Source organism: Coregonus clupeaformis, chromosome 26, assembly GCF_020615455.1.
Source record: "Coregonus clupeaformis isolate EN_2021a chromosome 26, ASM2061545v1, whole genome shotgun sequence".
NCBI lineage: Eukaryota > Metazoa > Chordata > Actinopteri > Salmoniformes > Salmonidae > Coregonus > Coregonus clupeaformis.
This window is the reverse complement of record NC_059217.1, coordinates 7,873,243-7,896,862: the sequence shown is the minus strand read 5'-3', so window position 1 is coordinate 7,896,862 and position 23,620 is coordinate 7,873,243. Positions and strand designations below refer to the sequence as shown.

At 43.4% G+C, this 23,620-nt stretch overlaps 2 protein-coding genes and 1 pseudogene across 2 annotated transcripts in view; 1 reads left to right on the top strand and 2 right to left on the bottom strand.

Moving 5' to 3' along the window:
- Nucleotides 1-9,197: 9,197 nt before the first annotated feature.
- LOC121539870 (ras-like protein family member 11B) lies at nt 9,198-11,646 on the top strand. Its single transcript, XM_041848518.2, has 3 exons — nt 9,198-9,484; nt 9,632-9,768; nt 10,444-11,646. The coding sequence occupies exons 1-3, from the start codon at nt 9,373-9,375 to the stop codon at nt 10,942-10,944; spliced, it is 750 nt and encodes a 249-aa protein (XP_041704452.1). The 5' UTR covers nt 9,198-9,372; the 3' UTR covers nt 10,945-11,646.
- A 1,380-nt stretch (nt 11,647-13,026) lies between these two features.
- Nucleotides 13,027-23,620, bottom strand: part of LOC121540161 (sec1 family domain-containing protein 2) — a 163,210-nt gene continuing 152,616 nt past the window's right edge. The window contains exons 7-9 of the mRNA XM_041848805.1: nt 21,473-21,607; nt 14,979-15,098; nt 13,027-13,592 (exon numbers count right to left, since the gene is read on the bottom strand). Of these exons, the coding sequence (XP_041704739.1) occupies nt 13,500-13,592; nt 14,979-15,098; nt 21,473-21,607 (348 nt within the window). The 3' untranslated portion in view covers nt 13,027-13,499. The remainder of the gene's footprint in view (nt 13,593-14,978; nt 15,099-21,472; nt 21,608-23,620) is intronic.
- LOC121540923 lies at nt 17,190-17,298 on the bottom strand (annotated as a pseudogene).

Sequence of the window (23,620 nt, the reverse complement as noted above, 5' to 3'; positions counted from 1 at the left end):
CAAACAGTCCTATTGCTGTTTTTTTCTCATTTTTCAAGCTAGGGTCTTTTAAGGGAGTAAGCGAGGGACAGACATTCACTTCACCTAGCTGAGTTCTGCTAGTACCAAACCAAACCCAGTATGCAGACGCCTTAAAACTCCCTCGGCAAAAAAATCCAAATGAATGACAGTTTTCTTAATTTTTGTACTTTAATTATATATACCTATTGATTCTTGAAAAATATAACGTATAAATGCCTCATGAGCTTAGTTTAACTGTCATACTCCATCAGAACCCAAAATATAAGCTTGTTTTACTCCAATGTTTGTAAACAATGTAAATGTAAACAAACACTGTATAGCCTCAAAACATGGTTAAAACTATACTTTTTATTTAATGTCCTTGCATCCATAGCTCTTTCTATGATTTTGTGAGTTGTTACATTTCTCCAGGCCTATCCCTCATCTTTATATCAAAACAGAGACGGCCACTTTTGCTCTGTTAGCCAAATTGAGGCTTTAAAAATGTCCACACATTTGTGAATCGTTGCATTTATCAAGTGTGCAACATTATGTGCAATATAGTTTAGATGAGAAGATCCAGTATAGTTTGAATTACTATACTTATTTTGTTTGTCTAGATACTATGGTATTTACAGTATGCTAATAGCTGCACACACACACACATGAAGCAGGAATGTGGCTTTAGTCACACCACATCCAAGGCTAAAGTAAGGATAGTGTAAACAGAAAAGTTGCAAATCTGTTCCTGCTCCTCGCACCAAGGCAGTGGTGCGCGTCGCCAGCCCGGCCCGGCCTGTTCCTGCCCCTCGCACCAAGCCAGTGGTGCGCGTCGCCAGCCCGGCCCGGCCTGTTCCTGCCCCTCGCACCAAGCCAGTGGTGCGCGTCGCCAGCCCGGTCCGGCCTGTTCCTGTCCCTCGCACCAAGCCAGTGGTGCGCATCGCCAGCCCGGCTTGTTCCTGCTTCTCGCACCAAGCCAGTGGTGCGTGTCGCCAGTCCGGCCCGGCCTGTTCCTGCTCCTCGCACCAAGCCAGTGGTGCATGTTCCTAGTCCGGTTTGGCCCGTGCCTGCTCCTCGCACCAGACCAGTGGTGAGTGTGTCCAGTCCGGCACGGCCCGTGCCCGTTCCACCGGTGCCTGGTCCGGCACCAGTCAGCAGCTCCAGTCCGGAGCCAGAGCAGTCCACTCCACCGGTGCCTGATCCAGCTCCGGTCAGCTGCTCCACTCCGGAGCTAGAGCAGTCCACTCCACCGGGGTCCAGTCCAGCTCCGGTCAGCGGCTCCACTCTGGAGCCAGAGTAGTCCGCTCCACCGGGGTCCAGGCCAGATCCGGTCAGCGGCTCCACTCCGGAGCTAGAGCAGTCCACTCCACCGGTGCCCAGTCCAGCTCCGGTCAGCGGCTCCAGTCCGGAGCCTGAGCAGTCCGCTCCACCGGTGCCCGGTCCAGCTCCGGTCAGCGGCTCCAGTCCAGACCCAGACGTCAGCCCCTCTCCAGGTTCGGGGTCTCCCACACCAGGGTCCAGACAGGGCTTGGAGTATAGTGGGAGGAAGGAGAGGGGAAGCAGCGCGCCGAGGTCCAGACCAGACCAGGGGCGCAACAGGGAGGCGGAGAATAGGTGGTGGTCACGCCAGGAGCCGGCCCCTATCCTGTTAAGTAAAGGTTGTGCGGTCGGAGTCCGCACCTTTGGGGGGGGACGACGACTCTTATTTGTTGAGTCAGGGTGTGGTTTTCTATGTTGTGATTGTCTATGTTGTATATTTTAGTATGTCTAGATCTATGTTGGCCAGTGTGGTTCTCAATCAGAGGCAGCTGTCGCTCGTTGTCTCTGATTGGGGACCATACTTAGGCAGCCTATTGGCACTAGTGGGTTTTGGGATCTTGTTCTGTGTTAGGTATGTTGTTTGTGTACCTTGGACTTCACGTTTCGTTTGTTGTTTTGTCGTTGGTTATTCGGTTCAAATAAACATGTATGCATATCACGCTGCGCCTTGGTCTGACCCGTTCATCAACGAACGTGACAACAAAGAATCTCAAATATAAAATATATTTTGATTTGTTTAACACTTTTTTGGTTACTACATGATTCCATATGTGTTATTTCATAGTTTTGATGTCTTCACTATTATTCTACAATGTAGAAAATAGTAAAAATAAAGAAAAACCCTGGACTGAGTAGGTGTGTCCAAACGTATGACTAGTACTGTAAGTGAATTTATCTCAATACTTTTGCTCCCCTAAAAGGGGGTGGGGACTATGTACAAAAAGTGTTGTAATTTCTAAACAGTTCACCCGATATGGATGAAAATACCCTCAAATTAAAGTTGACAGTCTGCACTGTAACCTCATAGTCATTGTTTAATTTAAAATCCAAACTTTTGAAGTATAGAGACAAAAGAAGAAAACATGCTTTACTGTCCCAATCATTACGGAGGGCACTGTATATCAAATAACTATATTTTTCCAACTACTGTGTAAAAAAAGTGCCATGTATGTAAAATATGTGTACAATGTTGTCACGGATCCCCCGGTACTGCTGCTCATTCCGTTCACCAGTTCCAGAGGTTTACGTCACCGGCTTTCTAGCCGTCGCTGACATGGATCATTACCACCAACCCTGGACTGTCTTGTCTCATTACGCACACCTGGTTCCCATTCCCCCTGATTAGTATGTGTATATATGTGCCCTCTGTTCCCCATTGACCTTGTCGATTATTGTCCCATGTCCGTACCATGTATAGTGCTCTTGTTGTTTACGAGTCTTGTATTGTGTAGAGGTTACACCTCGCTCTTTGTTTGGGTTACATCCCTTTTGTATATATATACGTGTTGGGTGGAGTAAATAAAACCCCTAATACGTATTCCTCCGCCTCTCTTCATATCCTATATCCATCCTACCCTGCCTTTCGAACGTTTTTGAAAGCCAAGTTAACAAACAGATCACCGACCATTTCGAATCCCACCGTACCTTCTCCGAAATGCAATCCAGTTTCGCTGGACATGGGTGCACCTCAGCCACGCTCAAGGTCCTAAACAATATTATAACCGCGATCGATAATAGACAGTACTGTGCAGCCGTCTTCATCGACCTGGCCAAGGCTTTCGACTCTGTCAACCACCGCATTCTTATTGGCAGACTAAATAGCCTTGGTTTCTCAAATGACTGCCTCGCCTGGTTCACCAACTACTTCTCAGATAGAGTTCAATGTGTCAAATCAGAGGGCCTGTTGTCTGGACCTATGGCAGTCTCTATGGGCGTGCCACAGGGTTCAATTCTTGGGCCGACTCTTTTCTCTGTGTATATCAATGATGTCGCTCTTGCTGCTGGTGACTCTCAGATCCACCTCTACGCAGACGACACCATTTTGTATACATCTGGCCCTTCATTGGACACTGTGTTAACAAACCTCCAAACGAGCTTCAATGCCATACAACACTCCTTCAGTAGCCTCCAACTGCTCTTAAACACTAGTAAAACTAAACGCATGTTCTTCAATCGAACGCTGCTGGCACCTGCCCACCCGACTAGAATCACTACTCTCGACGGGTCTGACCTAGAGTATGTGGACAACTACAAATACCTAGGTGTCTGGTTAGACTGTAAACTATCCTTCCAGACTCACATTAAGAATCTCCAATCCAAAGTTAAATCTAGAATCGGCTTCCTATTTTGCAACAAAGCCTCCTTCACTCATGCTGCCAAACATGCCCTCGTAAAACTGACTATCCTACCGATCCTTGACTTCGGCGATGTCATTTACAAAATAGCCTCCAACACTCTACTCAGCAAGTTGGATGTAGTCTATCACAGTGCCATCCGTTTTGTCTCCAAAGCCCCATACACTACCCACCACTGTGACCTGTACGCTCTTGTTGGCTGGTCCTCACTACATATTCGTCGCCAAACCCACTGGCTCCAGGCCATCTATAAATCACTGCTAGGCATATCCCCGCCTTATCTTAGCTCATTGGTCACCATAGCAACACCCACCCGTAGTATGCGCCCCAGCAGGTATATCTCACTGGTCATCCCCAAAGCCAACACCTCCTTTGGCCGCCATTCCTTCCAGTTCTCTGCTGCCAATGACTGGAACGAATTGCAAAAATCTCTGAAGCTGAGACTCTTATCTCCCTCACTAACTTTAAGCATCAGTTGTCAGAGCACCTTACCGATCACTGCACCTGTACACAGCCCATCTGAAATTAGCCCACCCAACTACCTCATCCCCATATTGTTATTTATTTTGCTCATTTGCACCCCAGTATCTCTATTTGCACATCATCTCTTGCACATCTATCATTCCAGTGTTAATACTAATTGTAATTATTTTGCACTATAGCCTATTTATTGCCTTACCTCCATAACTTGCTACATTTGCACACACTGTATATATATTTTATGTTGTATTTTTGACTTTATGTTTTGTTTTACCCCATATGTAACTCTGTGTTGTTGTTTTTATCGCACTGCTTTGCTTTATCTTGGCCAGGTCGCAGTTGTAAATGAGAACTTGTTCTCAACTGGCTTACCAGGTTAAATAAAGGTGAAAAAAATAAATAAAAATAAAATCATTAGACAACGTGACAAATGTAACAAAAAAAGTAAAGCTGTAAAAGTTATTTATTGGGGGGGTGAATGGGCCAATAAAAATATATAAATATATATATATTTTTAATACTTTTACACTGTAAGAGCCTTGGGCACATTCCTGAGAGTAGGGGGGCTATTGTAATTCAGACTCAGTAGCATAGCAGCACACATCCCCCCACCACCACCCTCATCCCCCCAGCCTCTTTGTTGACATGCAGGACTATGCAAATTGCCAACATGTTTGAATCTTTACATTTCAATAAGAATAAACAACCTCTCTTCCTTTGTCCAGGCCGAGAGCTGCTGTGACAAATAGGTCAAAAGAATTTCTATTGGTCATTGCAAATGCTAACGCATTTGTGAGAGATATAAACAAATAAGTGAAAAGAGCTATTCCTTATTTTTCTGTTTTCCAAATACCCCCTGCTTTTTGCATTTGCTTAGGAATCTTGTGGGAAAAACATTAAGGATGGCACACATCCTACTGATATCAGATATCAGGCGTTGGCAGGGTTACAGGTATTACCCTAAACATTGGCACTGACGCTGTTACATGTATTAGGGCTAGGGGCTGGGCAGTATGGGCATCCATATCACAATAATTTCAACAATTATCAAAAGGACTATATGAGTGTTGATAGTGGACACGTTTACGTGGCACAGCTTCCATTTTGAAAATGTTCTGTTTTGTCATGAGAGGGATGAAATCTGATGATTTGCATATCACCAACATCCATATTATGATACACAAATCATACATCACCCAGACTTAAAGCTGCAATATGTAACATTTTGGGCGACCCGACCAAATCCACATAGCAATGTGAGTTATAGATCTGTCATTGTCATTGAAAGCAGGTCTAAGAAGCGATAGATCTGTTCTATATGCACTACTTCTACGCTTCCTGTGCTTACGTTTTTTACTTTCGGTTTTGTCCACCAGCTTCAAACAGCTGAAAATACAATATTTTTTGCTTATGGAAAATATATTTCACAGCGGTTTAGATGGTACAATGATTCTCTACACTATACTTGCTTGTTTTGTCACATAAACAGAAATTAGGCAAACTATTAGAATTTTAGCAACCAGGAAATGGCGGAGCGATTTCTGCATAGCGCATCCTTTAACAGGTGTGACCCAAAGCATAACATCATGTCCCTGTCCACCAGATCAATGCATTTGTGTACTGAGGCCCAGTCTATGGCCTTAATGAATGCCTCTCCTCTTTGGGGAGAGTGTAAAAGGCGGGGCACTTCCATTCCCCACCACGGGAAATCAGTCTTCACCTCTGTGTCAACAAACATCCTTCTGAGAATACCCCACACATCACTCCCTCCCCCTTCCCCCTCCACCAGCCCAATTACCCTGACACTCCCCTGCTGCTCCATGGAAGCCCCCTGTCCCCTCGAGGGTCCACACCCCAACTAGAGACCACCCCCATTCTGTCCCCTCTAGCCTTCCATTGTCACCACCGTGTGAGTGACACCCCTATCCCTAGTTTATTCCTTGTTCTACTCACGTTATGTTTATTCTCTCTGGCTAATTGTCTGCTCTTTATATGCACATTTATTTGAATGTGTTTCTCTTTCCATCTCTCAGTGAAAATTAACTTTCAGCCCAATGCACAAAACTACGCAGCACTATGTACCTGAGGGAGCTCATTCACACTCATGCTCTTAACACAATAACGTAAACTGAAATGCATTGTCATGTTACAGTATATCTCTCTAAAACAGTAACAACAACTATCCTTATAGTTCATTATGAGGAGCAATTGATTTACTGCCAGGTTGTATGTATCACAATATCCTACACCCAATAATGGGAAGGTTTATGACCCACATTCAGAAAAACACAATCAATTAACTTTGTCAATTAACAATGTACATAATATCATAATAGGACATGTGCTGTATGCCCTAAGTGAGATGTTATATGGATGGATGTCCTGACACCTTAAAACCTCTTTATGTGAATGACACAGGCTCACAGCGTATCAGACGTGTCTTTATGGAGCTAATGAGTGGATATCACCAGCCCTTCATTAGGCTAACAGGCACCTAGACCTGCTAACGCAACACCTCGGACAGGCCGGGGAACACTGAGCTCATTGCAATTTGGTTCTGGGTGCAGAGATTACTATATAACCAACATAGATCCTGCAGCTACAATTATGAAGCCGTTATTGTGACAGTGCAAAGTTGCAGCTCACATGCTGATTATGGGCATGGTAAACACAGAGCCATCCTATGGGGCACGGGGGGATGGGCTGCTGGGTGTTTGTGATGTGATGAGGTGGGCTGGTGACATGCTGTGCTGTGCAGCTAGCAGGGACCTGTCTGCTGATGAATCCTAGGCCTTCATTTTATATTTCAGTGCCCCCGCCTGTCATCAGGGCTCTTATAAAAAATACATACCAGACCATAATCACACTACAACCGGCTGCCAACATACCTCAAGAGGCAGACGCATGAACGCGGATGAAAGATGGGGGGAGAGAGAGAGGGAGAGGGCTTGTGGGTGAAGGGATAGAGGGATACATAAAAAGTGGGGCAAAGAAAAGGGATAGGTTAAAAGTAGGTTATTCAACAGCAGTAATTGTAGTAGACACAATAAAGACAGACAAAATGCTTTCTTTTGAAACACTGCTCTATCACCACAGGAACTTACGCTCCTGCTGCTGCACATGCTACAGACATAAACATGAGCGCAAGCACACACACAAAGTGAGCAAAAGAAAGTCAAAGTTGGAAAAAATTAAGAAAAAAAGTGAAGGCTTAAAGTCATTATGCTACTGAACTTGAGTTATACTGAGCAAAAATATAAACGCAACATGCAACAATTTCAACGGTTTTACTGAGTTACAGTTCATATAAGGAAATCAGTCAATTGAATAAATTCAGTAGGCCCTAATCTATTGATTTCACATGACTGGGCAGGGGCGCAGCCATGAGTGGGCCTGGGAAGGCATCGGCCCACCCACTTGGGAGCCCAGCCAATCAGAATGAGTTTTTCCCCACAAAAGCGCTTTATTACAGACAGAAATACTCCTCAGCACCTAACAAGGTGCACCTGTGTAATGATCATGCTGTTTAATCAGTTTAATCAGCTCATGAAACCAACACTTTACATATTGCGTTTATATTTTTGTTCGGTATACTTTGTTTCTGGAAATATTTAAGTGCTTTGCTGTGAATTGAGGGTTGTAAATAATTGAGGAGTTAGGGGGCTTGTTAGTGAAGTATTCACACAGAAGTTGGCTTGAGCTTTGATTGGTTCTGTCAAAAGTTTTTTTCCCCCCTAGGGGATTGCGACATCTCCTTGTTTGGATTTGAAAATCCAAATGTTGTATTGGAAGGGGGCGGCGCTCTGAGCCTGTGTGTGGCTGTCCATGTGGGTGTTTGAGCCTGCTGCATTAGGTTAGTGTTTGAGTGAGAAAGACACAGAGGAGAACCAATCAGTTAAAAACCACAGCCCCCATCATTATAGACACATATAGCCTACAACATCATGGAGCCTTTCCAGACTCTGAAGTCAAGATGACTTCGAGTTAGGTGTCAGCCAGACTACTTTCACATCTTTGTGTGTTTGCATGGGGTCTGATAGCTGTGGTGGGGTTCCGTTTAGAGAACATCAACCCCCTGTGCAGAGGGCTGGGGACATGCAAGAGCATGTCTGACTGCTCCCATTACCTACCACCACCAGCATGGATCTATTTCACAACACTTATTGGAGTAGCCTACAAAGGAACTGGTTATATGCCATTTACACAACTAGGGATGGCTGCCACTGAACTGACAGCTATCTTCTCAGTACTTTTGCACATGCAGACTGACAGACATAAAATACCTGGATGTTTGTGTGCATGTTTTATACAGACAAGTACAGTCAATGCATCTCTAAATAGGACAACTATTAAACAAATATCTTTCTACTTTGCTGTGTAGCCTATGTGCTGTGATATTTTAGAAATAGTATAAAAGTAATACAGCCCATACACTCATAAACTCCACCACGCACCTTTATTAATAAATATGAAGATCCTTGCAGGATCGAAATGTTGTGTGTTTATTAATAAAGGTACGTGGTGGAGCTTACAAGTGTGCTGGCTGTTTTACTTTTATATCGACTTTATCCAGCCCTGCACCCCACTAAAGGATGTGCGTTTGATCACACTTTACCTGTGATGTTTTAGATTCTCCTTGCATATGTGCAATTTGCATCTGTGTGCACGTGGACATTATATTCTTATTTTTCTTATACTTAGGCCTAAATAACTTTTTCGATAGGTTTGGTTTCTATTGAGGATCAATAATTATTCTATAATTTCATTCACCATTCTTTCACGTGTTTTAGGTATTATAAGATGTCATATATTTGGACAATTACTAGCGCCCCAGTCCCTCTACAGTGGGTATTAACGCTTTTTCTGTAAAATAAATGATGTTTTGTTAACACCTGTTGCACGGGGCATTATTTTTCTCCTTGTGTTTGGCTCGCGGATCCACGTGAAGGAGGGCAGGGAGCCGAGTGAGCCTGCTGTTGCCAGTAGCCAATCAGCATTGAGCATTTATTTGCCACTATAAAATCCAACCGGCTTGTACATCCTGCAGTATTCACACAGTCAGCTCCAATTTTGAAGGAACGATTGAAAAGAGAGTGGGTTTCTGAAGCTGATAACAGGGATTACGTTAGCTCTTTACAAACCATCTTCCGAGACATTATTTGATAGAGCTGAATTGAATTTTGCATCCTATTGAAAACTGAACGAGGATTTAGTAAAAATGCGTCTGATCCAGAACATGTCAACCATCGCGGAGTTTGCGACCCCAGAGTGTCCGTCCAACCGGACCATCAAAATAGCAGTGATCGGGGGCAGCGGAGTTGGCAAAACAGGTAAATTGAAAAATAATTTGGATTTATCAACAGTTTTTCGTTTTACTGTTTGAACTTGTTAGTTTATGTTAACTGCATTAATGAAATGTATTTTGTAAATTCATAGACTACGTGATGAATTTATGTTATGATCCTCTTCTCTTCCAGCTCTGGTAGTAAGGTTTCTAACAAGGCGCTTCATCGGCGACTACGAGAGAAACGCAGGAAACCTTTATTCAAGAGAGGTCCAGGTGGACGGAGGAGAGCAAGTAGCCATCCAAGTCCAGGACACGCCGGGTGTTGATGTAAGTTCACTATCTGCCTTTTGCTACACAAACCGTTCCCAAATGCGTTCACTCAGCTTGAATTGAGCGCTCGAGGCGGCTGCTTTTGAGTGCCTACAGACCAACATAATGTAGGCTAGTCTTCCATAGCCTCTCTGTGATCAGTGTGAGGTTTTACGAATAGATAATTATAAAATCCTACCACAAATCAGTATCTACAGTAGTTATATTACCATAGTAGGCTATGAGAAGTCTCTGAGATTTCTATGTAGAGTTCTTCCCTCCCTTGTCTGGGCACTGGTCCAAACCCGCAGGTTTTTTATTACTGAAGTACAGAGACTTTTAGTCTAGCCGTCTAATTTCCCATTCCCTTCAGCGGATGTCTGAGCCAGGGGTAAATGATACCCCACTTCTGGCTCCTCAATCAACCTCACCTGGTTCCCCTTCACTCACTCAGCAGCCGCAGGAGAGAGTAGGCTAGGGGCTTGAGAGGAGTTAAGTTACTCCCACTGGCTGACTAGACTACAGCACTCCATTCAGTAGAACAGACCTGTTGCATAATGATGGGAATATTTGGTCTGGTTTCAATTTAAATCACATAGCTGTGAGGCTGTCCAGGGTGGATTATATAACGTTCATTATGTGGGTTCCAATGCAACAGTTCTCTAACCATGATCTCCTCCTTGTTCTCCTCAGCTGACAGGTAATGGCCTCAGCATCCCAGATCATGTGACCTGCTCCATCCAATGGGCCGATGCCGTGGTGCTGGTCTACTCTGTGACCGACCGCCATAGCTTTGACCTGATTGGCCAGTTGCACCAGCTGGTGGCCCGAACAGGTGGGGCCAACATGCCACCCGTCATCCTGCTGGCCAATAAGGCGGACCTGCTGCATATGAGGCGGGTGGACGCCGACCAGGGCCCCCTGCTGGCGGCGGCGCTGGGTTGCTCCTTCTATGAGGTGTCAGCCAGTGAAGACTACAGCCAGGTACATGGGGCCTTCCACAGGCTGTGCTGCCACATGGCCAAGCAGCAGCCCACAGCCTTGATGTCCTCCCACACCACCTCCAGCGGAGCGGCTGAGAAGAAGGGCCGCTCACCCCTTATCCCCAGGCCCAAGTCCCCCAACATGCAGGACCTGAAGAGGCGCTTCAAGCAGGCCCTGTCAGCTAAAGTCAGGACTGTCACCTCTGTGTGAGAAGGACTTGGGTTCGTCTACTACACAACGTGGTCCAGTGTGGCTACTGAAAATAAATTAAATGAGGAGAAAAGAGGGCAGAGAAGATTCCTGTGCCTTGTTTGGGACCTCTCAATATGGCTGGAGCAGCCTGACTTGCGATGAGCAGCAGAGACAAAATGGAGGCTCAACTTTGACCTCTGACCCATGTTCACTGACAGACTGAGGTAATGACCTGTGGGGTGAACAGGTGTCCGCCTGTTTGTCACCATCACTCCTGTCTTGTCTGAGACTGTTCACTGAGTCTGCAGACGTCTGCTATGAGAGACGGCAGCTGGGAGGTGTTGGTATGTCAGCCCACCAGAAGGGACAAAGAGGGAAGCTGTCCTTAAGCTGAATGAAGCCTTGAAGGACACTGCACAGTGTTTATTTTTTCTTGTAACAGTTTTGTTTTTGTTCAGGCTGACACTGCTTGGCAATGTTTATTGAACACTCCATTGTCAGACATGCCAAGGACTTGAGTCAGCGCGCTGTGTTTTCACTGTTAAATTTCTCATCTGTCATTATCTCCAGTTCCCCAGTGCATTCCTTGTACAACAGGCAAAACCATCATTTTGCACATCATGGTAGTGAACTATGAGTGGAAGGCAGGATCACTGCGGGGCAGCATGGATTAGACACTGGGCTGGGTGGGGTGTTGGGGGTATTTGTGATGCACTTTAAGAAAGCCAAGTGGCTTACTTTATATTTATTTGTTTTACTTTTGAAAATAAAATGATTGCATTCATGACGACTCTTGTCTTCTGACTATAACCTCTTATGTTTGAGTAAAATACGCTGACAGACTTATACGGGCCAGGTCTGAACCAGGTACACACAGACATATGAATGGATTATAGGTGAGGGTCTGTGTGCATACATTATTTACAATGAAGCATGATAAGAAACCAGGCCATTTTTGCACATGAACATAGTCCAGGCTCGTCCTCAAAGGAGCTGTTCCTAAACCTGGGACAAAAGACTCAATCAAGCCCCATCTCTCCTAACTCCAAAGACAATTCAGATTCTGAAACTCATGAGAAGAATGGTTGATAAATGGCTGTGGCTCCAAATAATTAGCATATACCACATCTAAGTGGGAGGAAGGCTTGTAATCAAGTATAATCCATGGCATGTTCTATTCTACCAGAGCAGTGGGTGTAGAATGCACAAAAAAACAGTGTGAAGGCTGTTTGACAGATCTCTAGAGGCAGTGATTTAAAGGGCAATTCCACCAATTTTCAAGTTCATTTTCACCATCTCCAGCACAATACCAGTGTCTTATGTGAAAACGCTGCGCTTCTACATTCATTTTATAGACAAAAATATATCGATTTAAAGTTATAATGGATTACATCAAAAGTTAAAACAAACTGATTTTCAAACACCGATTTGTGGTGACGTTGGGAGCACTCTGGCTATAAACTTTTTGCAGGTTTTGAAAAATCACTTTACTTTTAATCCTACACTGTGATGTCACAGAGAAACATTTTTTAGGCCCTTTATCTTAACCAGAGATCATAGAAACGAGCTGGATGTAATGAAGATAAGGTTAAATAGTGGCAGAATTGCCCTTTAATACGACAGCTACAACAGAGCACCACCATTGTCTTCCTATGTCACAGAGGAGGGTGGGCGGTGTGACTGACAGGACAGCTGTGTCACTGTGATAGCATTGAGATGGTTGTGTGATTGTCAGGGTTACAACATGACTGATCATGTCATTGTTAGGGCAACAATAAATATTACAGCCACAACACAACAGTATTATTGTGATGTCACAGAGAGGGTGCTGTTTGAATGTGGTGTCAGGTCAGGGTTGTAATGTGCATAGAGACATGGCTCTAATTCTCTCTGCACTTCTCCCTGCATACTGAACGGTTGTTTGTTGACACACCATCTCAACACCAGGACGCCTCACGTTACTTCACACTCTCACCTCTAATGAGCTCACACATGCTATAGGACCGTTAGCGCTTCAGTTAGTGCCACAGTCAGAACAACCCTAAAATTCACACACGCATATTAACCAACTAATATTCAAGACTTTCCATTTCACATGGATGAGTTTCACAAATATACAAGATTTATTCAATGTATTCAGATTTAATGTAAACAACAAACATGTATTAAAGTAACTTGATTTGAATGTCATCTGTCTGTTTGGAGTTGAGGTTCGAGACAGAATCCTCTTTACACCAGATTGAATGAAGCTTACATTCTGTACAGTTTGGAATGAGAGAATCCATAAGTACCTAATTGTTGCCTTACAACGTCATTTCGGGAGTACAAGGGAAGGGAGACGATTATAACGTAACAAAACTGAAGTAAACATTTATGAATGACTTTGAAAAAGCCTAAATAGATCCTCTGTTTTTCCTCTAGTCTAATTTATAAACCTCCACTTCTGCTCACCACACCCATGACTCCAGTCCATTACCAAACCACACAATCTCACTGGAGCATCTAATTTCTCCTCTCCACACCCTAAGAGCGGTAGGTGTTGGTGGAGTGGGTGTGTGGTCCTTGTTCCGTGCTCACACACCAATATCTGGCACCAGTCTTTGGGTGGTGAAGAGCAGCTCAGGGATATCTGTAGGTCTCAACAGTCTGGTAGAGAGAACCAGCACCTGGGAGAAAGAGCAGACAGACAGACAGACAGACAGACAGGACGTGTCAGACTGGCCAGTGGCTACATCAGCAAAGGAGAAAGACAACTGTGTGTGTTCAGACCATTGGTTCAGACAACTGGAGTAAACATCCTGCTTAAAATAAGCAGATACTGAATGTGCATTGAAGGCACAACACTCTCCATAAAAATTATACAAAATGATTTAGATAGAGATTACATTTATTGCGCCTTCCGTCCACATTCAGTATATGACCCAATGACTCAGTTTAGACATTAGGCAAACCCTGGCTATTCACTTTGAACTGTATTTGAAGAAATATCATATCTGTGTCATTAGTCCAAACAAAACCATTGTCTAACTGCATTTAAACATGGGTTAATTAATGCCAAGTCCTTAGAGGACCTCTATGTTCCTGGAAGCCAGCCTTTATCAGAACACTACCAAAGGCAGACAGACAGAGCAGGCTGAATGGGTTGGGGTCAGAGTATGTGGGTTGAGGTCAGACTGTGTGGGCTGCTGGCTTCAGGATGAGGGTCCTACAGTAAGAGCCTCTCTTTCTTCTGTTGTTCTGATTCGAGATGTATTCATTTATTCATCAGGTTTTGATGCTGCTCAGGCTTTTCATCCCCTCTGAAGTCTATTATACATCCCTTTCATTAGCACAGCTAGCCAGGGATTGGACTGTACTGCTGTACACTGGCTCACAGTTCACTGACCATGTACACATAATATACAATACACACTGATGTTTAGCATGTGGTTGAGATGCCAAACACACACAATGGCTGTGCACTTATGTGTGTATATAACATGAGTTCCTTTTACCGCTGCACTATCCATTGTCTGTCACCTGAGAATATGGGTCAGTGTGTGTGTGTGTGTGTGTGTGTGTGAGAGAGTGTGTGTGTCGGTTTATATGGCTTGAGAAAGTATTCACCCCCATTTAAATTACAGGTTGTAATGCAACAAAATAGGAAAAACGCAAAGGGGGATGAATACTTTTGCAAGGCACTGTAATATCTAGCTACTCTTGACTTTCTTCCAGGGCAGATGAAGGAACATCGCCAACTCAGCACCCAGATCTTTGTTGTCGCCCTCTCCCTGCTTCTCCCTGTGTTTCCTGCTCAGGTTCCTCTTTTGATATGTCCCTCAGACTCTGATGACACACCATCACAGTGTGTTATGTAACGACACTGAGCCACAACCTGGAGAGCTGGAGCCTGAACAACACATCAATACCACAGCAGCAAAGACTGCACCTGGCCTCTCGCATCTCCTCTCCTCTGATCCATTTACATCACCCTCTTTCCCTCCCTCTCTGCGTTGTTTGTTCGACGCAAGCTCTCCCAGGTGAGTTGAGAGCAGCAGGCCGGGGTCTTTCACCTGTGTGCCCGGCTTGTGGGCGGAGACTACCTCGCGGATCAAGCGGAGCTCAGAGGGAGTGACTCCTCCCACCAGGAAGAGAAAGAGCAGGGAGTGGTCGCTGGGGTGTGGCCGGCTCACCTAGAGAGGGGTTAGGGATTGGGATAAAAAGAACATGACAGAATTAGCTCATGTAATTTGAATGGAACAAGCTAACCATAACATAATTGAAGGTTATGTTATGGTTGGTGAGCTGAAACTCTAAAGACAATCTGTGGAACCATCTCTCTGTCTCTCCCTATGTCACTCCCCACTGGGCAAAAACTGGTTGAATTAACATTTTTTCCATGTAATTTCTATGTGATGACGTTGAATCAAAGTGGAAAACTCATTGGATTTGCAAAAAGTAATCAACGTATGGGCATTTCGTCTTTTTTTCACCTTTTACCTAAATCCAATGACATGGTGAAATGTTTTGTTGATTTCAAGTTGAAATCACAATAGTTGACAACTCAACCAAATGTAAATCAAAACTAGACGTTAAACTGATGTCTGTGTGCCCAGGAGGGTCTCCCCGTCTGTCCTTTAGTCTCTCCTCTATCTGGTATGAGTCACTGGTACAGCTGTAGGGCAGTGGTCAGAATGGACTATTCAGTCGAAAGCTTTGAACCACACTCATTCCAGACACACACATACACGGATTTGTACATGAGTGCGAGTCAGGGGGCCTGGTGCGCCTGATGTGTGTGATTGGTTGGCCTATGGATAATGGCTGTGTTCTATTGGCTGGGAAGCGGCGTCAAGGCCACATCTGCAGCCTTTGAATAATAACGGTGCAATCAAAGCTACAGGGGGGCGGGACTGGTCCCGGATGGCCGGACATGTGCATCAGGACTGTCTGCCTGGGCTGGCTCAACATGTGTCTCAGAGTAGGTACTGTGTATCTATGAGTGTGTGTGTGTTTAAGGGTGTGTGTGTTTACATTTATAAATATGTACATTGCACAAGTGTGTGGATGTGAGACTGAACATGTGTGTGCATTGTTGTAGGTCAGATGGGTATGGGTCTTTGTGTTAATTTGTATTAGAAAGGGGTGAATATCTCCTTTCACATATGTATGAGTCTTTGTATGCGGGTGCATGCATTTGTGCATTAGCTATACCTGCACACACACAGAACAGCAGACCAGTACACAGCATCTACATGTGCATCTTTAAAGAGGTATGAACACCTACCCCCCATCAGGTAACACACCCACTGTACTCTAGCAACAACCAAGTGTCGGATACATGTGTATGAGTGAGAGGAGGGGAGGGGGTTTAGAAGAGAAAATGAAGAGAAGCGAAGGAAAGCGAAGCGGAACATAATATCAATCAACTAGAAATGTAGTTTTACATGAAGTAAACTTGTGAGACTTGCTTCAGCTGTTTAAAAGTATTTTCATGGTAGTTAAAGAAGTTTGTTTTCAGGACCGGCTCTAGCCTTTTAGGGATTTGATTGGGGCCCCGCCCCCCACCAAGCGGGACATTTCTTTTTGTGTCCCCCCTCTTGACGTTTTAAAGTTTATTACCTGCTATTCTACACATTTTGCCATGGGGCATAGAGAAAATGTTGCAGTTTTAAAGCAAGTTTTCTGCAGTTCTACACATTTTGCCATGGGGCGGAGAGAACATTTAGCAAATGTATAACACATTTCATGCAATTCTACTCATTTTGCCATGGGGCAGAGAGATGTTTTTGCAGTTTTAAAGCTAATTTCCTGCAATTCTACACGTTTTGCCATGACTTATGATATCTGAGTGAGAGTGACTAACAACATCAATGGGGGCCCACTGGAGGTCAAGGCCCCTGGGCACGTGCGCTGCGTGCCCGGTCGGTATTCGGCCATGATTACTACAAGTTTAGATAACTGGCTAGACTAAATTACCAATCTAAAAATGGTTAGCTTCCATGGTTAATTGAGTGAATACTGATGCAGTCACTGCTCATGAGAAAAACTGCTGATGCACAACAAAAACTTTTTTGGTTACTACATGATTCTATATGTTCCAAAACCAACCCAAAACAAATAAACACATAAAAAAGGGGGGCAACCACTTATGTCGCTTATGTCTGGAGCCGGCCCTGTTTGTTTTAGTTAAGCAAAGCAATCAAGCTTTACATTTTGTACTATCTTTGATTGGTAGAAGATATTTCTGTTCTGATTTCAGATTATTTTATTTATTTACTTCTAGTTTACAGCACCTGGAGTTCCCAGGTGGTCTTCCATCCTAGTACTAACCAGGCCCGACCCTGCTTAGCTATCGAGATCAGGCGTGTTCAGCGTGGTATCGCCACAATATTTTTTTTTTACCCCATTTTCTCCCTGATTTCAGATTTGAAGTAGACTAAGATTTCCTCTAAGTTTTTGTCTAACTTGTTGGGAAAGTGGTCAAAGTAGCTGATTTGTGTCAAAAGTCACATTGTTTACTAATTGTCTCATTCTTAGAATGTGCTCCCCCAGTGCTATAATTAAGCAATAAGTCATCTTTAGCTCCTCTGTAGCTCAATTGGTAGAGCATGGCGCTTGTAACACCAGGGTAGTGGGTTGGATCCCCGGGACCACCCATACGTAAAAATGTATGCGCACATGACTGTAAGTCGCTTTGGATAAAAGTGTCTGCTAAATGGCATATTATTATTATTATTATTATTAAACCAGAACTAAAGTCTTGTGTAATTGGTAAGACACTCGGTTAAATTTTAAATCAAATTTTATTGGTCACATATACATATTTAGCAGATGTTATTGCGGGTGTAGCGAAATGCTTGTGTTCCTAGCTCCAACATTGCAGGGTCTATACGTGTTAAGATAATAACTTTATTTTGATAAGTAAATTCATACTATTTCATTCTTCCACCAGATGAAATAGCCCAAACAGAAACTGGTCGTCAATTCTATTGCCAATGTTGTCAGGGAAAATCACTGGTTGTTTGTTCTATAGTTCTAACAAAAATGTTACAGGTAGCTTAGTTATGTGCTAACGTTTAAGATTTTTTTTCACATTCATCTGTACATTGCCATTTATTGTGCATCTGCAAAAAAAGTGTCCCATGTCGCCTTGTGCGTTTCACCAGGAACAGTATCAATTCTCCTACACTTTGCTCCAAGAGTGGTGCTGATGTTGGTGTTGTCACCTGCTAGCTAGCTAGCCAACTTCAGCTAACTCAGTCACGTCAAATATTGCACCTGGAATGACTAGTTACATTTTTGTTTGTTTTTACCTTTTTTTCTATTGCCATTGACTTGAATATATCCATAATAATGACATTGATGCGTGATTTCGCCTGGCTCAGAAAAAGTTGATTTCTCCTCTGGACACCCTTTGCTCTCAAATTTTAAACATTGTTTCCGAGGTCGGAAAGGCAGACAGCTAGGCTTATGTTAATAATAATAATAATAATAATAATAATAATACCTCCGCTGTACCAAACTAAATGCTAGGCTGGGAGCTTGGGGAAATGTGTGCGAGTTGAGATAAATACAACAGATGATTCGGACAGCAATGTAAAAATTATGATATTCTTATGGAGGCGCAGTGATAATGCAGATGGAACTGTTAGCAGGTATACAGTGGGGGAAAAAAGTATTTAGTCAGCCACCAATTGTGCAAGTTCTCCCACTTAAAAAGATGAGAGAGGCCTGTAATTTTCATCATAGGTACACGTTAACTATGACAGACAAATTGAGAATTTCTTTCTCCAGAAAATCACATTGTAGGATTTTTTATGAATTTATTTGCAAATTATGGTGGAAAATAAGTATTTGGTCACCTACAAACAAGCAAGATTTCTGGCTCTCACAGACCTGTAACTTCTTCTTTAAGAGGCTCCTCTGTCCTCCACTCGTTACCTGTATTAATGGCACCTGTTTGAACTTGTTATCAGTATAAAAGACACCTGTCCACAACCTCAAACAGTCACACTCCAAACTCCACTATGGCCAAGACCAAAGAGCTGTCAAAGGACACCAGAAACAAAATTGTACACCTGCACCAGGCTGGGAAGACTGAATCTGCAATAGGTAAGCAGCTTGGTTTGAAGAAATCAACTGTGGGAGCAATTATTAGGAAATGGAAGACATACAAGACCACTGATAATCTCCCTCGATCTGGGGCTCCACGCAAGATCTCACCCCGTGGGGTCAAAATGATCACAAGGGGGGACCTAGTGAATGACCTGCAGAGAGCTGGAACCAAAGTAACAAAGCCTACCATCAGTAACACACTACGCCGCCAGGGACTCAAATCCTGCAGTGCCAGACGTGTCCCCCTGCTTAAGCCAGTACATGTCCAGGCCCGTCTGAAGTTTGCTAGAGTGCATTTGGATGATCCAGAAGAGGATTGGGAGAATGTCATATGGTCAGATGAAACCAAAATATAACTTTTTGGTAAAAACTCAACTCGTCGTGTTTGGAGGACAAAGAATGCTGAGTTGCATCCAAAGAACACCATACCTACTGTGAAGCATGGGGGTGGAAACATCATTCTTTGGGGCTGTTTTTCTGCAAAGGGACCAGGACGACTGATCCGTGTAAAGGAAAGAATGAATGGGGCCATGTATCGTGAGATTTTGAGTGAAAACCTCCTTCCATCAGCAAGGGCATTGAAGATGAAACGTGGCTGGGTCTTTCAGCATGACAATGATCCCAAACACACCGCCCGGGCAACGAAGGAGTGGCTTCGTAAGAAGCATTTCAAGGTCCTGGAGTGGCCTAGCCAGTCTCCAGATCTCAACCCCATAGAAAATCTTTGGAGGGAGTTGAAAGTCCGTGTTGCCCAGTGACAGCCCCAAAACATCACTGCTCTAGAGGAGATCTGCATGGAGGAATGGGCCAAAATACCAGCAACAGTGTGTGAAAACCTTGTGAAGACTTACAGAAAATGTTTGACCTGTGTCATTGCCAACAAAGGGTATATAACAAAATATTGAGAAACTTTTGTTATTGACCAAATACTTATTTTCCACCATAATTTGCAAATAGATTCATTAAAAATCCTACAATGTGATTTTCTGGATTTTTTCCCCTCATTTTTTCTGTCATAGTTGACGTGTACCTATGATGAAAATTACAGGCCTCTCTCATCTTTTTAAGTGGGAGAACTTGCACAATTGGTGGCTGACTAAATACTTTTTTTCCCCACTGTACGTGTGCCTGTGTCTGTGAATACAGCATTGCTTGGAATGCTGCTTGTCCAATCAGTTTCCAGGATCCAAACAACCCATTTTAAATTTTGGAAAGTGAATTCAACAGTGGGAATTAAGCTTAATGAAAGTAGTCGATGCGGTTACTAAAACAGCTGTACTTCTTGATTGGTTCAGATCCTCGGTTCTGATTTCAGATTCGAAACGCAGAGAAGTTTACTAAGATTTAATTTGCCCTATGTTTTTGTCCAAGTTGTTGGGAAAGTGGTCAAATGGTAGTTGCTTCAAAATGTTGAGAGGAAAAGTAGTTGATGCGGTTACTAAAACAGCTTTAACTGCTGAAGCAAGCCACACTAATGACTCTGAAGACAAAAGATAACATTTCTCCATACACTCCATACACTCGAACACGTTTTTTTTTTTTTCTTTGTCATTTAGCAGACGCTCTTATCCAGAGCGACTTACAGTTAGTGAGTGCATACATTTTCCATACATACATACATTAACACATACTCCCTGTTTGTGGGAGTTAAAAGCGTGCTGCTGACAGACATGTCCTCATTGTCTCCTGCAGACTGAATCAGAGTGGCATGAGGTTTACAGTAGTGGGTGGCTGAGAAGGAGCCAGGGAGTCTGTACGACTCACAGTCTGTCTAAACAAAACTTCACAAAAACTCTGCGATCAAACACGCAGCACATACACACCTTCACCTAGAGTACATCTACACATGCACGCACTCTTTTGAGAGGTATTCTCTTAACGGTAAGCCAGACAGTGAAAGTACATTATTGTTAGCTACAGACTAGAGGGTGCACTGGGCATGTGTTTTATGGTTAAAGCTTATACTGTAAAGGTACAGAGCTCTTATAGAAAATACATTTTATGGCATGGTCAGTGAGTTTTATATCAATGTTTTACTGTATGGAGGGTGTGTATAGTATTACTATTGAGATTTTATGGTTCAGAGAAAGTTACTCTTATGGTATAGACTTTCTCAGTTGGCTGTCTGTTTATGGTGCATGGGTCTTAATTTCAGTGAAACTAGGCCATGTTACACAACTAATTCTCTATGCAGGACAGTCACCAGTCTAACTAATACCAGATGTGGGGAAGTCAGACTACTGGCGAAAAGGAGTCTGTGGTGGATATACCTTACCCACAAGCCCAAATCTCCATATCCCCTGTGCCAAATCTACATAACCCTCTGGCCCAATCTCCATATCCAACACCTCAGACAAATATTACAGTTTCATAACTAGACCTCTCACGTGTGTGTGTGTCTCTTCTGTGTGTGTGTATATGTGTGTGTGTTGTTGGTTCTGTCTCTCACCTTCATGAACATACTAAAGCCAGTCTTGAGCAGGTCGGTGAGGCCTCCAGACATGTGTTCTATGTCGGGACACTCAGGTCTGTCTGGGTGGAAGATCTCCTCCAGAACCTGTCTGAGGAACGGACGGTACGTCGCCTGGAGAACATACAGGAACAGGGCCAGTCAAAACATGTTATACAAACATCACTTGTTAGCTGCTGCAGAATAAAACCCAGTTACCAGTCCTGTTGCTTTGTCCTATTTTGTTGTGAGTTATGGCATATTGACAACTAAGTGGATGGCGAGCCATGTATAGCACAGGGACTGTTGTATGATTGGATATTGAGTGGTAGTGTGTATTAGGTCTCTGTGCTAGTTCGGTATCTGTGAGTAGTGTCTGTCTGGGTTGTTAGAATAAAGAAAGAGGGTTTGTGCGTCACCACATTGGTACTCCCCAGACGGAGCGGTCCTCCATAGGAACGAAGGGAATTGTACAGTATTTCAATAAAATGTTTCATGGACAAAATCAAGTGTATTTTTGTATCTCTTTGTTTAGGGGTGGGGACAGTTAAATTAGTATATTAGTAAAAAAAGACTTTCAGGAATAGGTTTTTATGTTTATAATTTTTTTAATTTGTATATATCATTTCACATAATATAATTTAAAAGAATGCATTAATGTGTCTGTAATAGAATATACTTGTCAAAAACGAATGTATACTAAATATTTTTAACAATGACAAGATGGCTGCGCAGTGGCTTCAATACAGCGCTCCATGTCAGTCATCCAGGGTTTATGAACATCATTGAGTGTAACCCTCCAGTCCCATCCATTACCGGATGAATGAGAGATGCTGTGATGTGATTAACTATGAAGGAGATTTATAAACCACTCACCTCTTTAGGGCAGGCCTCTCATTGAATTTGAGATGGTCCATGCAGATGAGATGAGGGTATTGAGCTGTTTATAAGAGGGTTATTGTTGCTCGGGATGAAAATAACTTGTTTTCAGTTATGAGCCAGTATGTTGTGGTGGCTATTGTTGAAGACAAGTGTTTGTGTGATAAGTGTTTGTGTGTGTGCTGATGATTTGGTCTGAAATAGCTTTGTTGATTAGTGTACTATGTTGAGCGTTGTGAGGCTCATACACTGATTGCAGCCAGGCATGTCAGCCAGGCAGGCTGTTAGGCTGTTCGCTAGGTGAATATGGATGAATAGTCAGTGCAACATGACCTAACCTGCTCCACCAAAACACCCAACCGCTACAGGCAGGGCATTCCGGTAAACCCTGGTAGAACACTACGCCCCTACAGATACACACCCAGGAGGTATCCATTTCACAAGCTGCATATGTCATCACTCCCCCTCTAATACACACATTCACGCAGGTCGCAGACATATACACACTCACCAACCCTACTCGGAGAGGAAGAGTTCGACTCTCTTAATTTAATAGCCATGTGAGAGATATATGTATTCTACATCTATTCTATCCTTGCAGACTAAGAGCACTCTATCACTTCAACACACTACTGCATTCAGTTCAAAAGTTCAACATGAAAGTGCTGAGAGCACTTTGAAAAGACCTACATGAATACAATTATCATCATCATGTTCACATTCGGAAGTTCATACAGAAACCTAAGGACAATTACACAGTTTTTCGATTGACCCTGATAAACACCATTCTCAAGGCTATTGCTTTCAGAGAAACAGAGACAAGAGAGAGAGAGAGAGAAAAAACAAGAAAGAGCGAATGAGTGAGAAAGGGAGAGGGAGTGCAAGAAAGAAAGAGTGGAATTAATCGAATGAAGGTTTAATCTGCCCAGCTATCCAGGCCTATAAAGCTGTCCATTTTTAGATTACAAGATAACCAGATCAAGGATTCAAGATGGAGTTTTTTTATGTGAGAGAAGTTCATTCCCTGAGTGAATAATGCAGCCCCAGTTAAAGTTTGGTAGAGCTTTATGAGAATACTCTGAATAGCAGGGCTTTCAGAAAAGGTAGGTTATCTACTTTCAGTAAGGGGCTGCACACATACACACAAACAAGTATGCACACATACACACAACTACACACACAGCAACCAGTATCAACACAGAGCAAAGGGCTCCATCCTCCTCTGCTTGACTCAGGTATGACACAGTAACACCCAGGTACACACCACAT

Excerpts from the sequence above, each read along its gene's own strand:
- LOC121539870 (XM_041848518.2), top strand. The coding sequence starts at position 9,373 with ATGCGTCTGATCCAGAACATGTCAACCATCGCGGAGTTTGCGACCCCA. Across the intron at positions 9,485-9,631 it reads CAGCGGAGTTGGCAAAACAG|CTCTGGTAGTAAGGTTTCTA; the intron begins GTAAATTGAAAA and ends CTTCTCTTCCAG. Across the intron at positions 9,769-10,443 it reads AGGACACGCCGGGTGTTGAT|CTGACAGGTAATGGCCTCAG; the intron begins GTAAGTTCACTA and ends TGTTCTCCTCAG.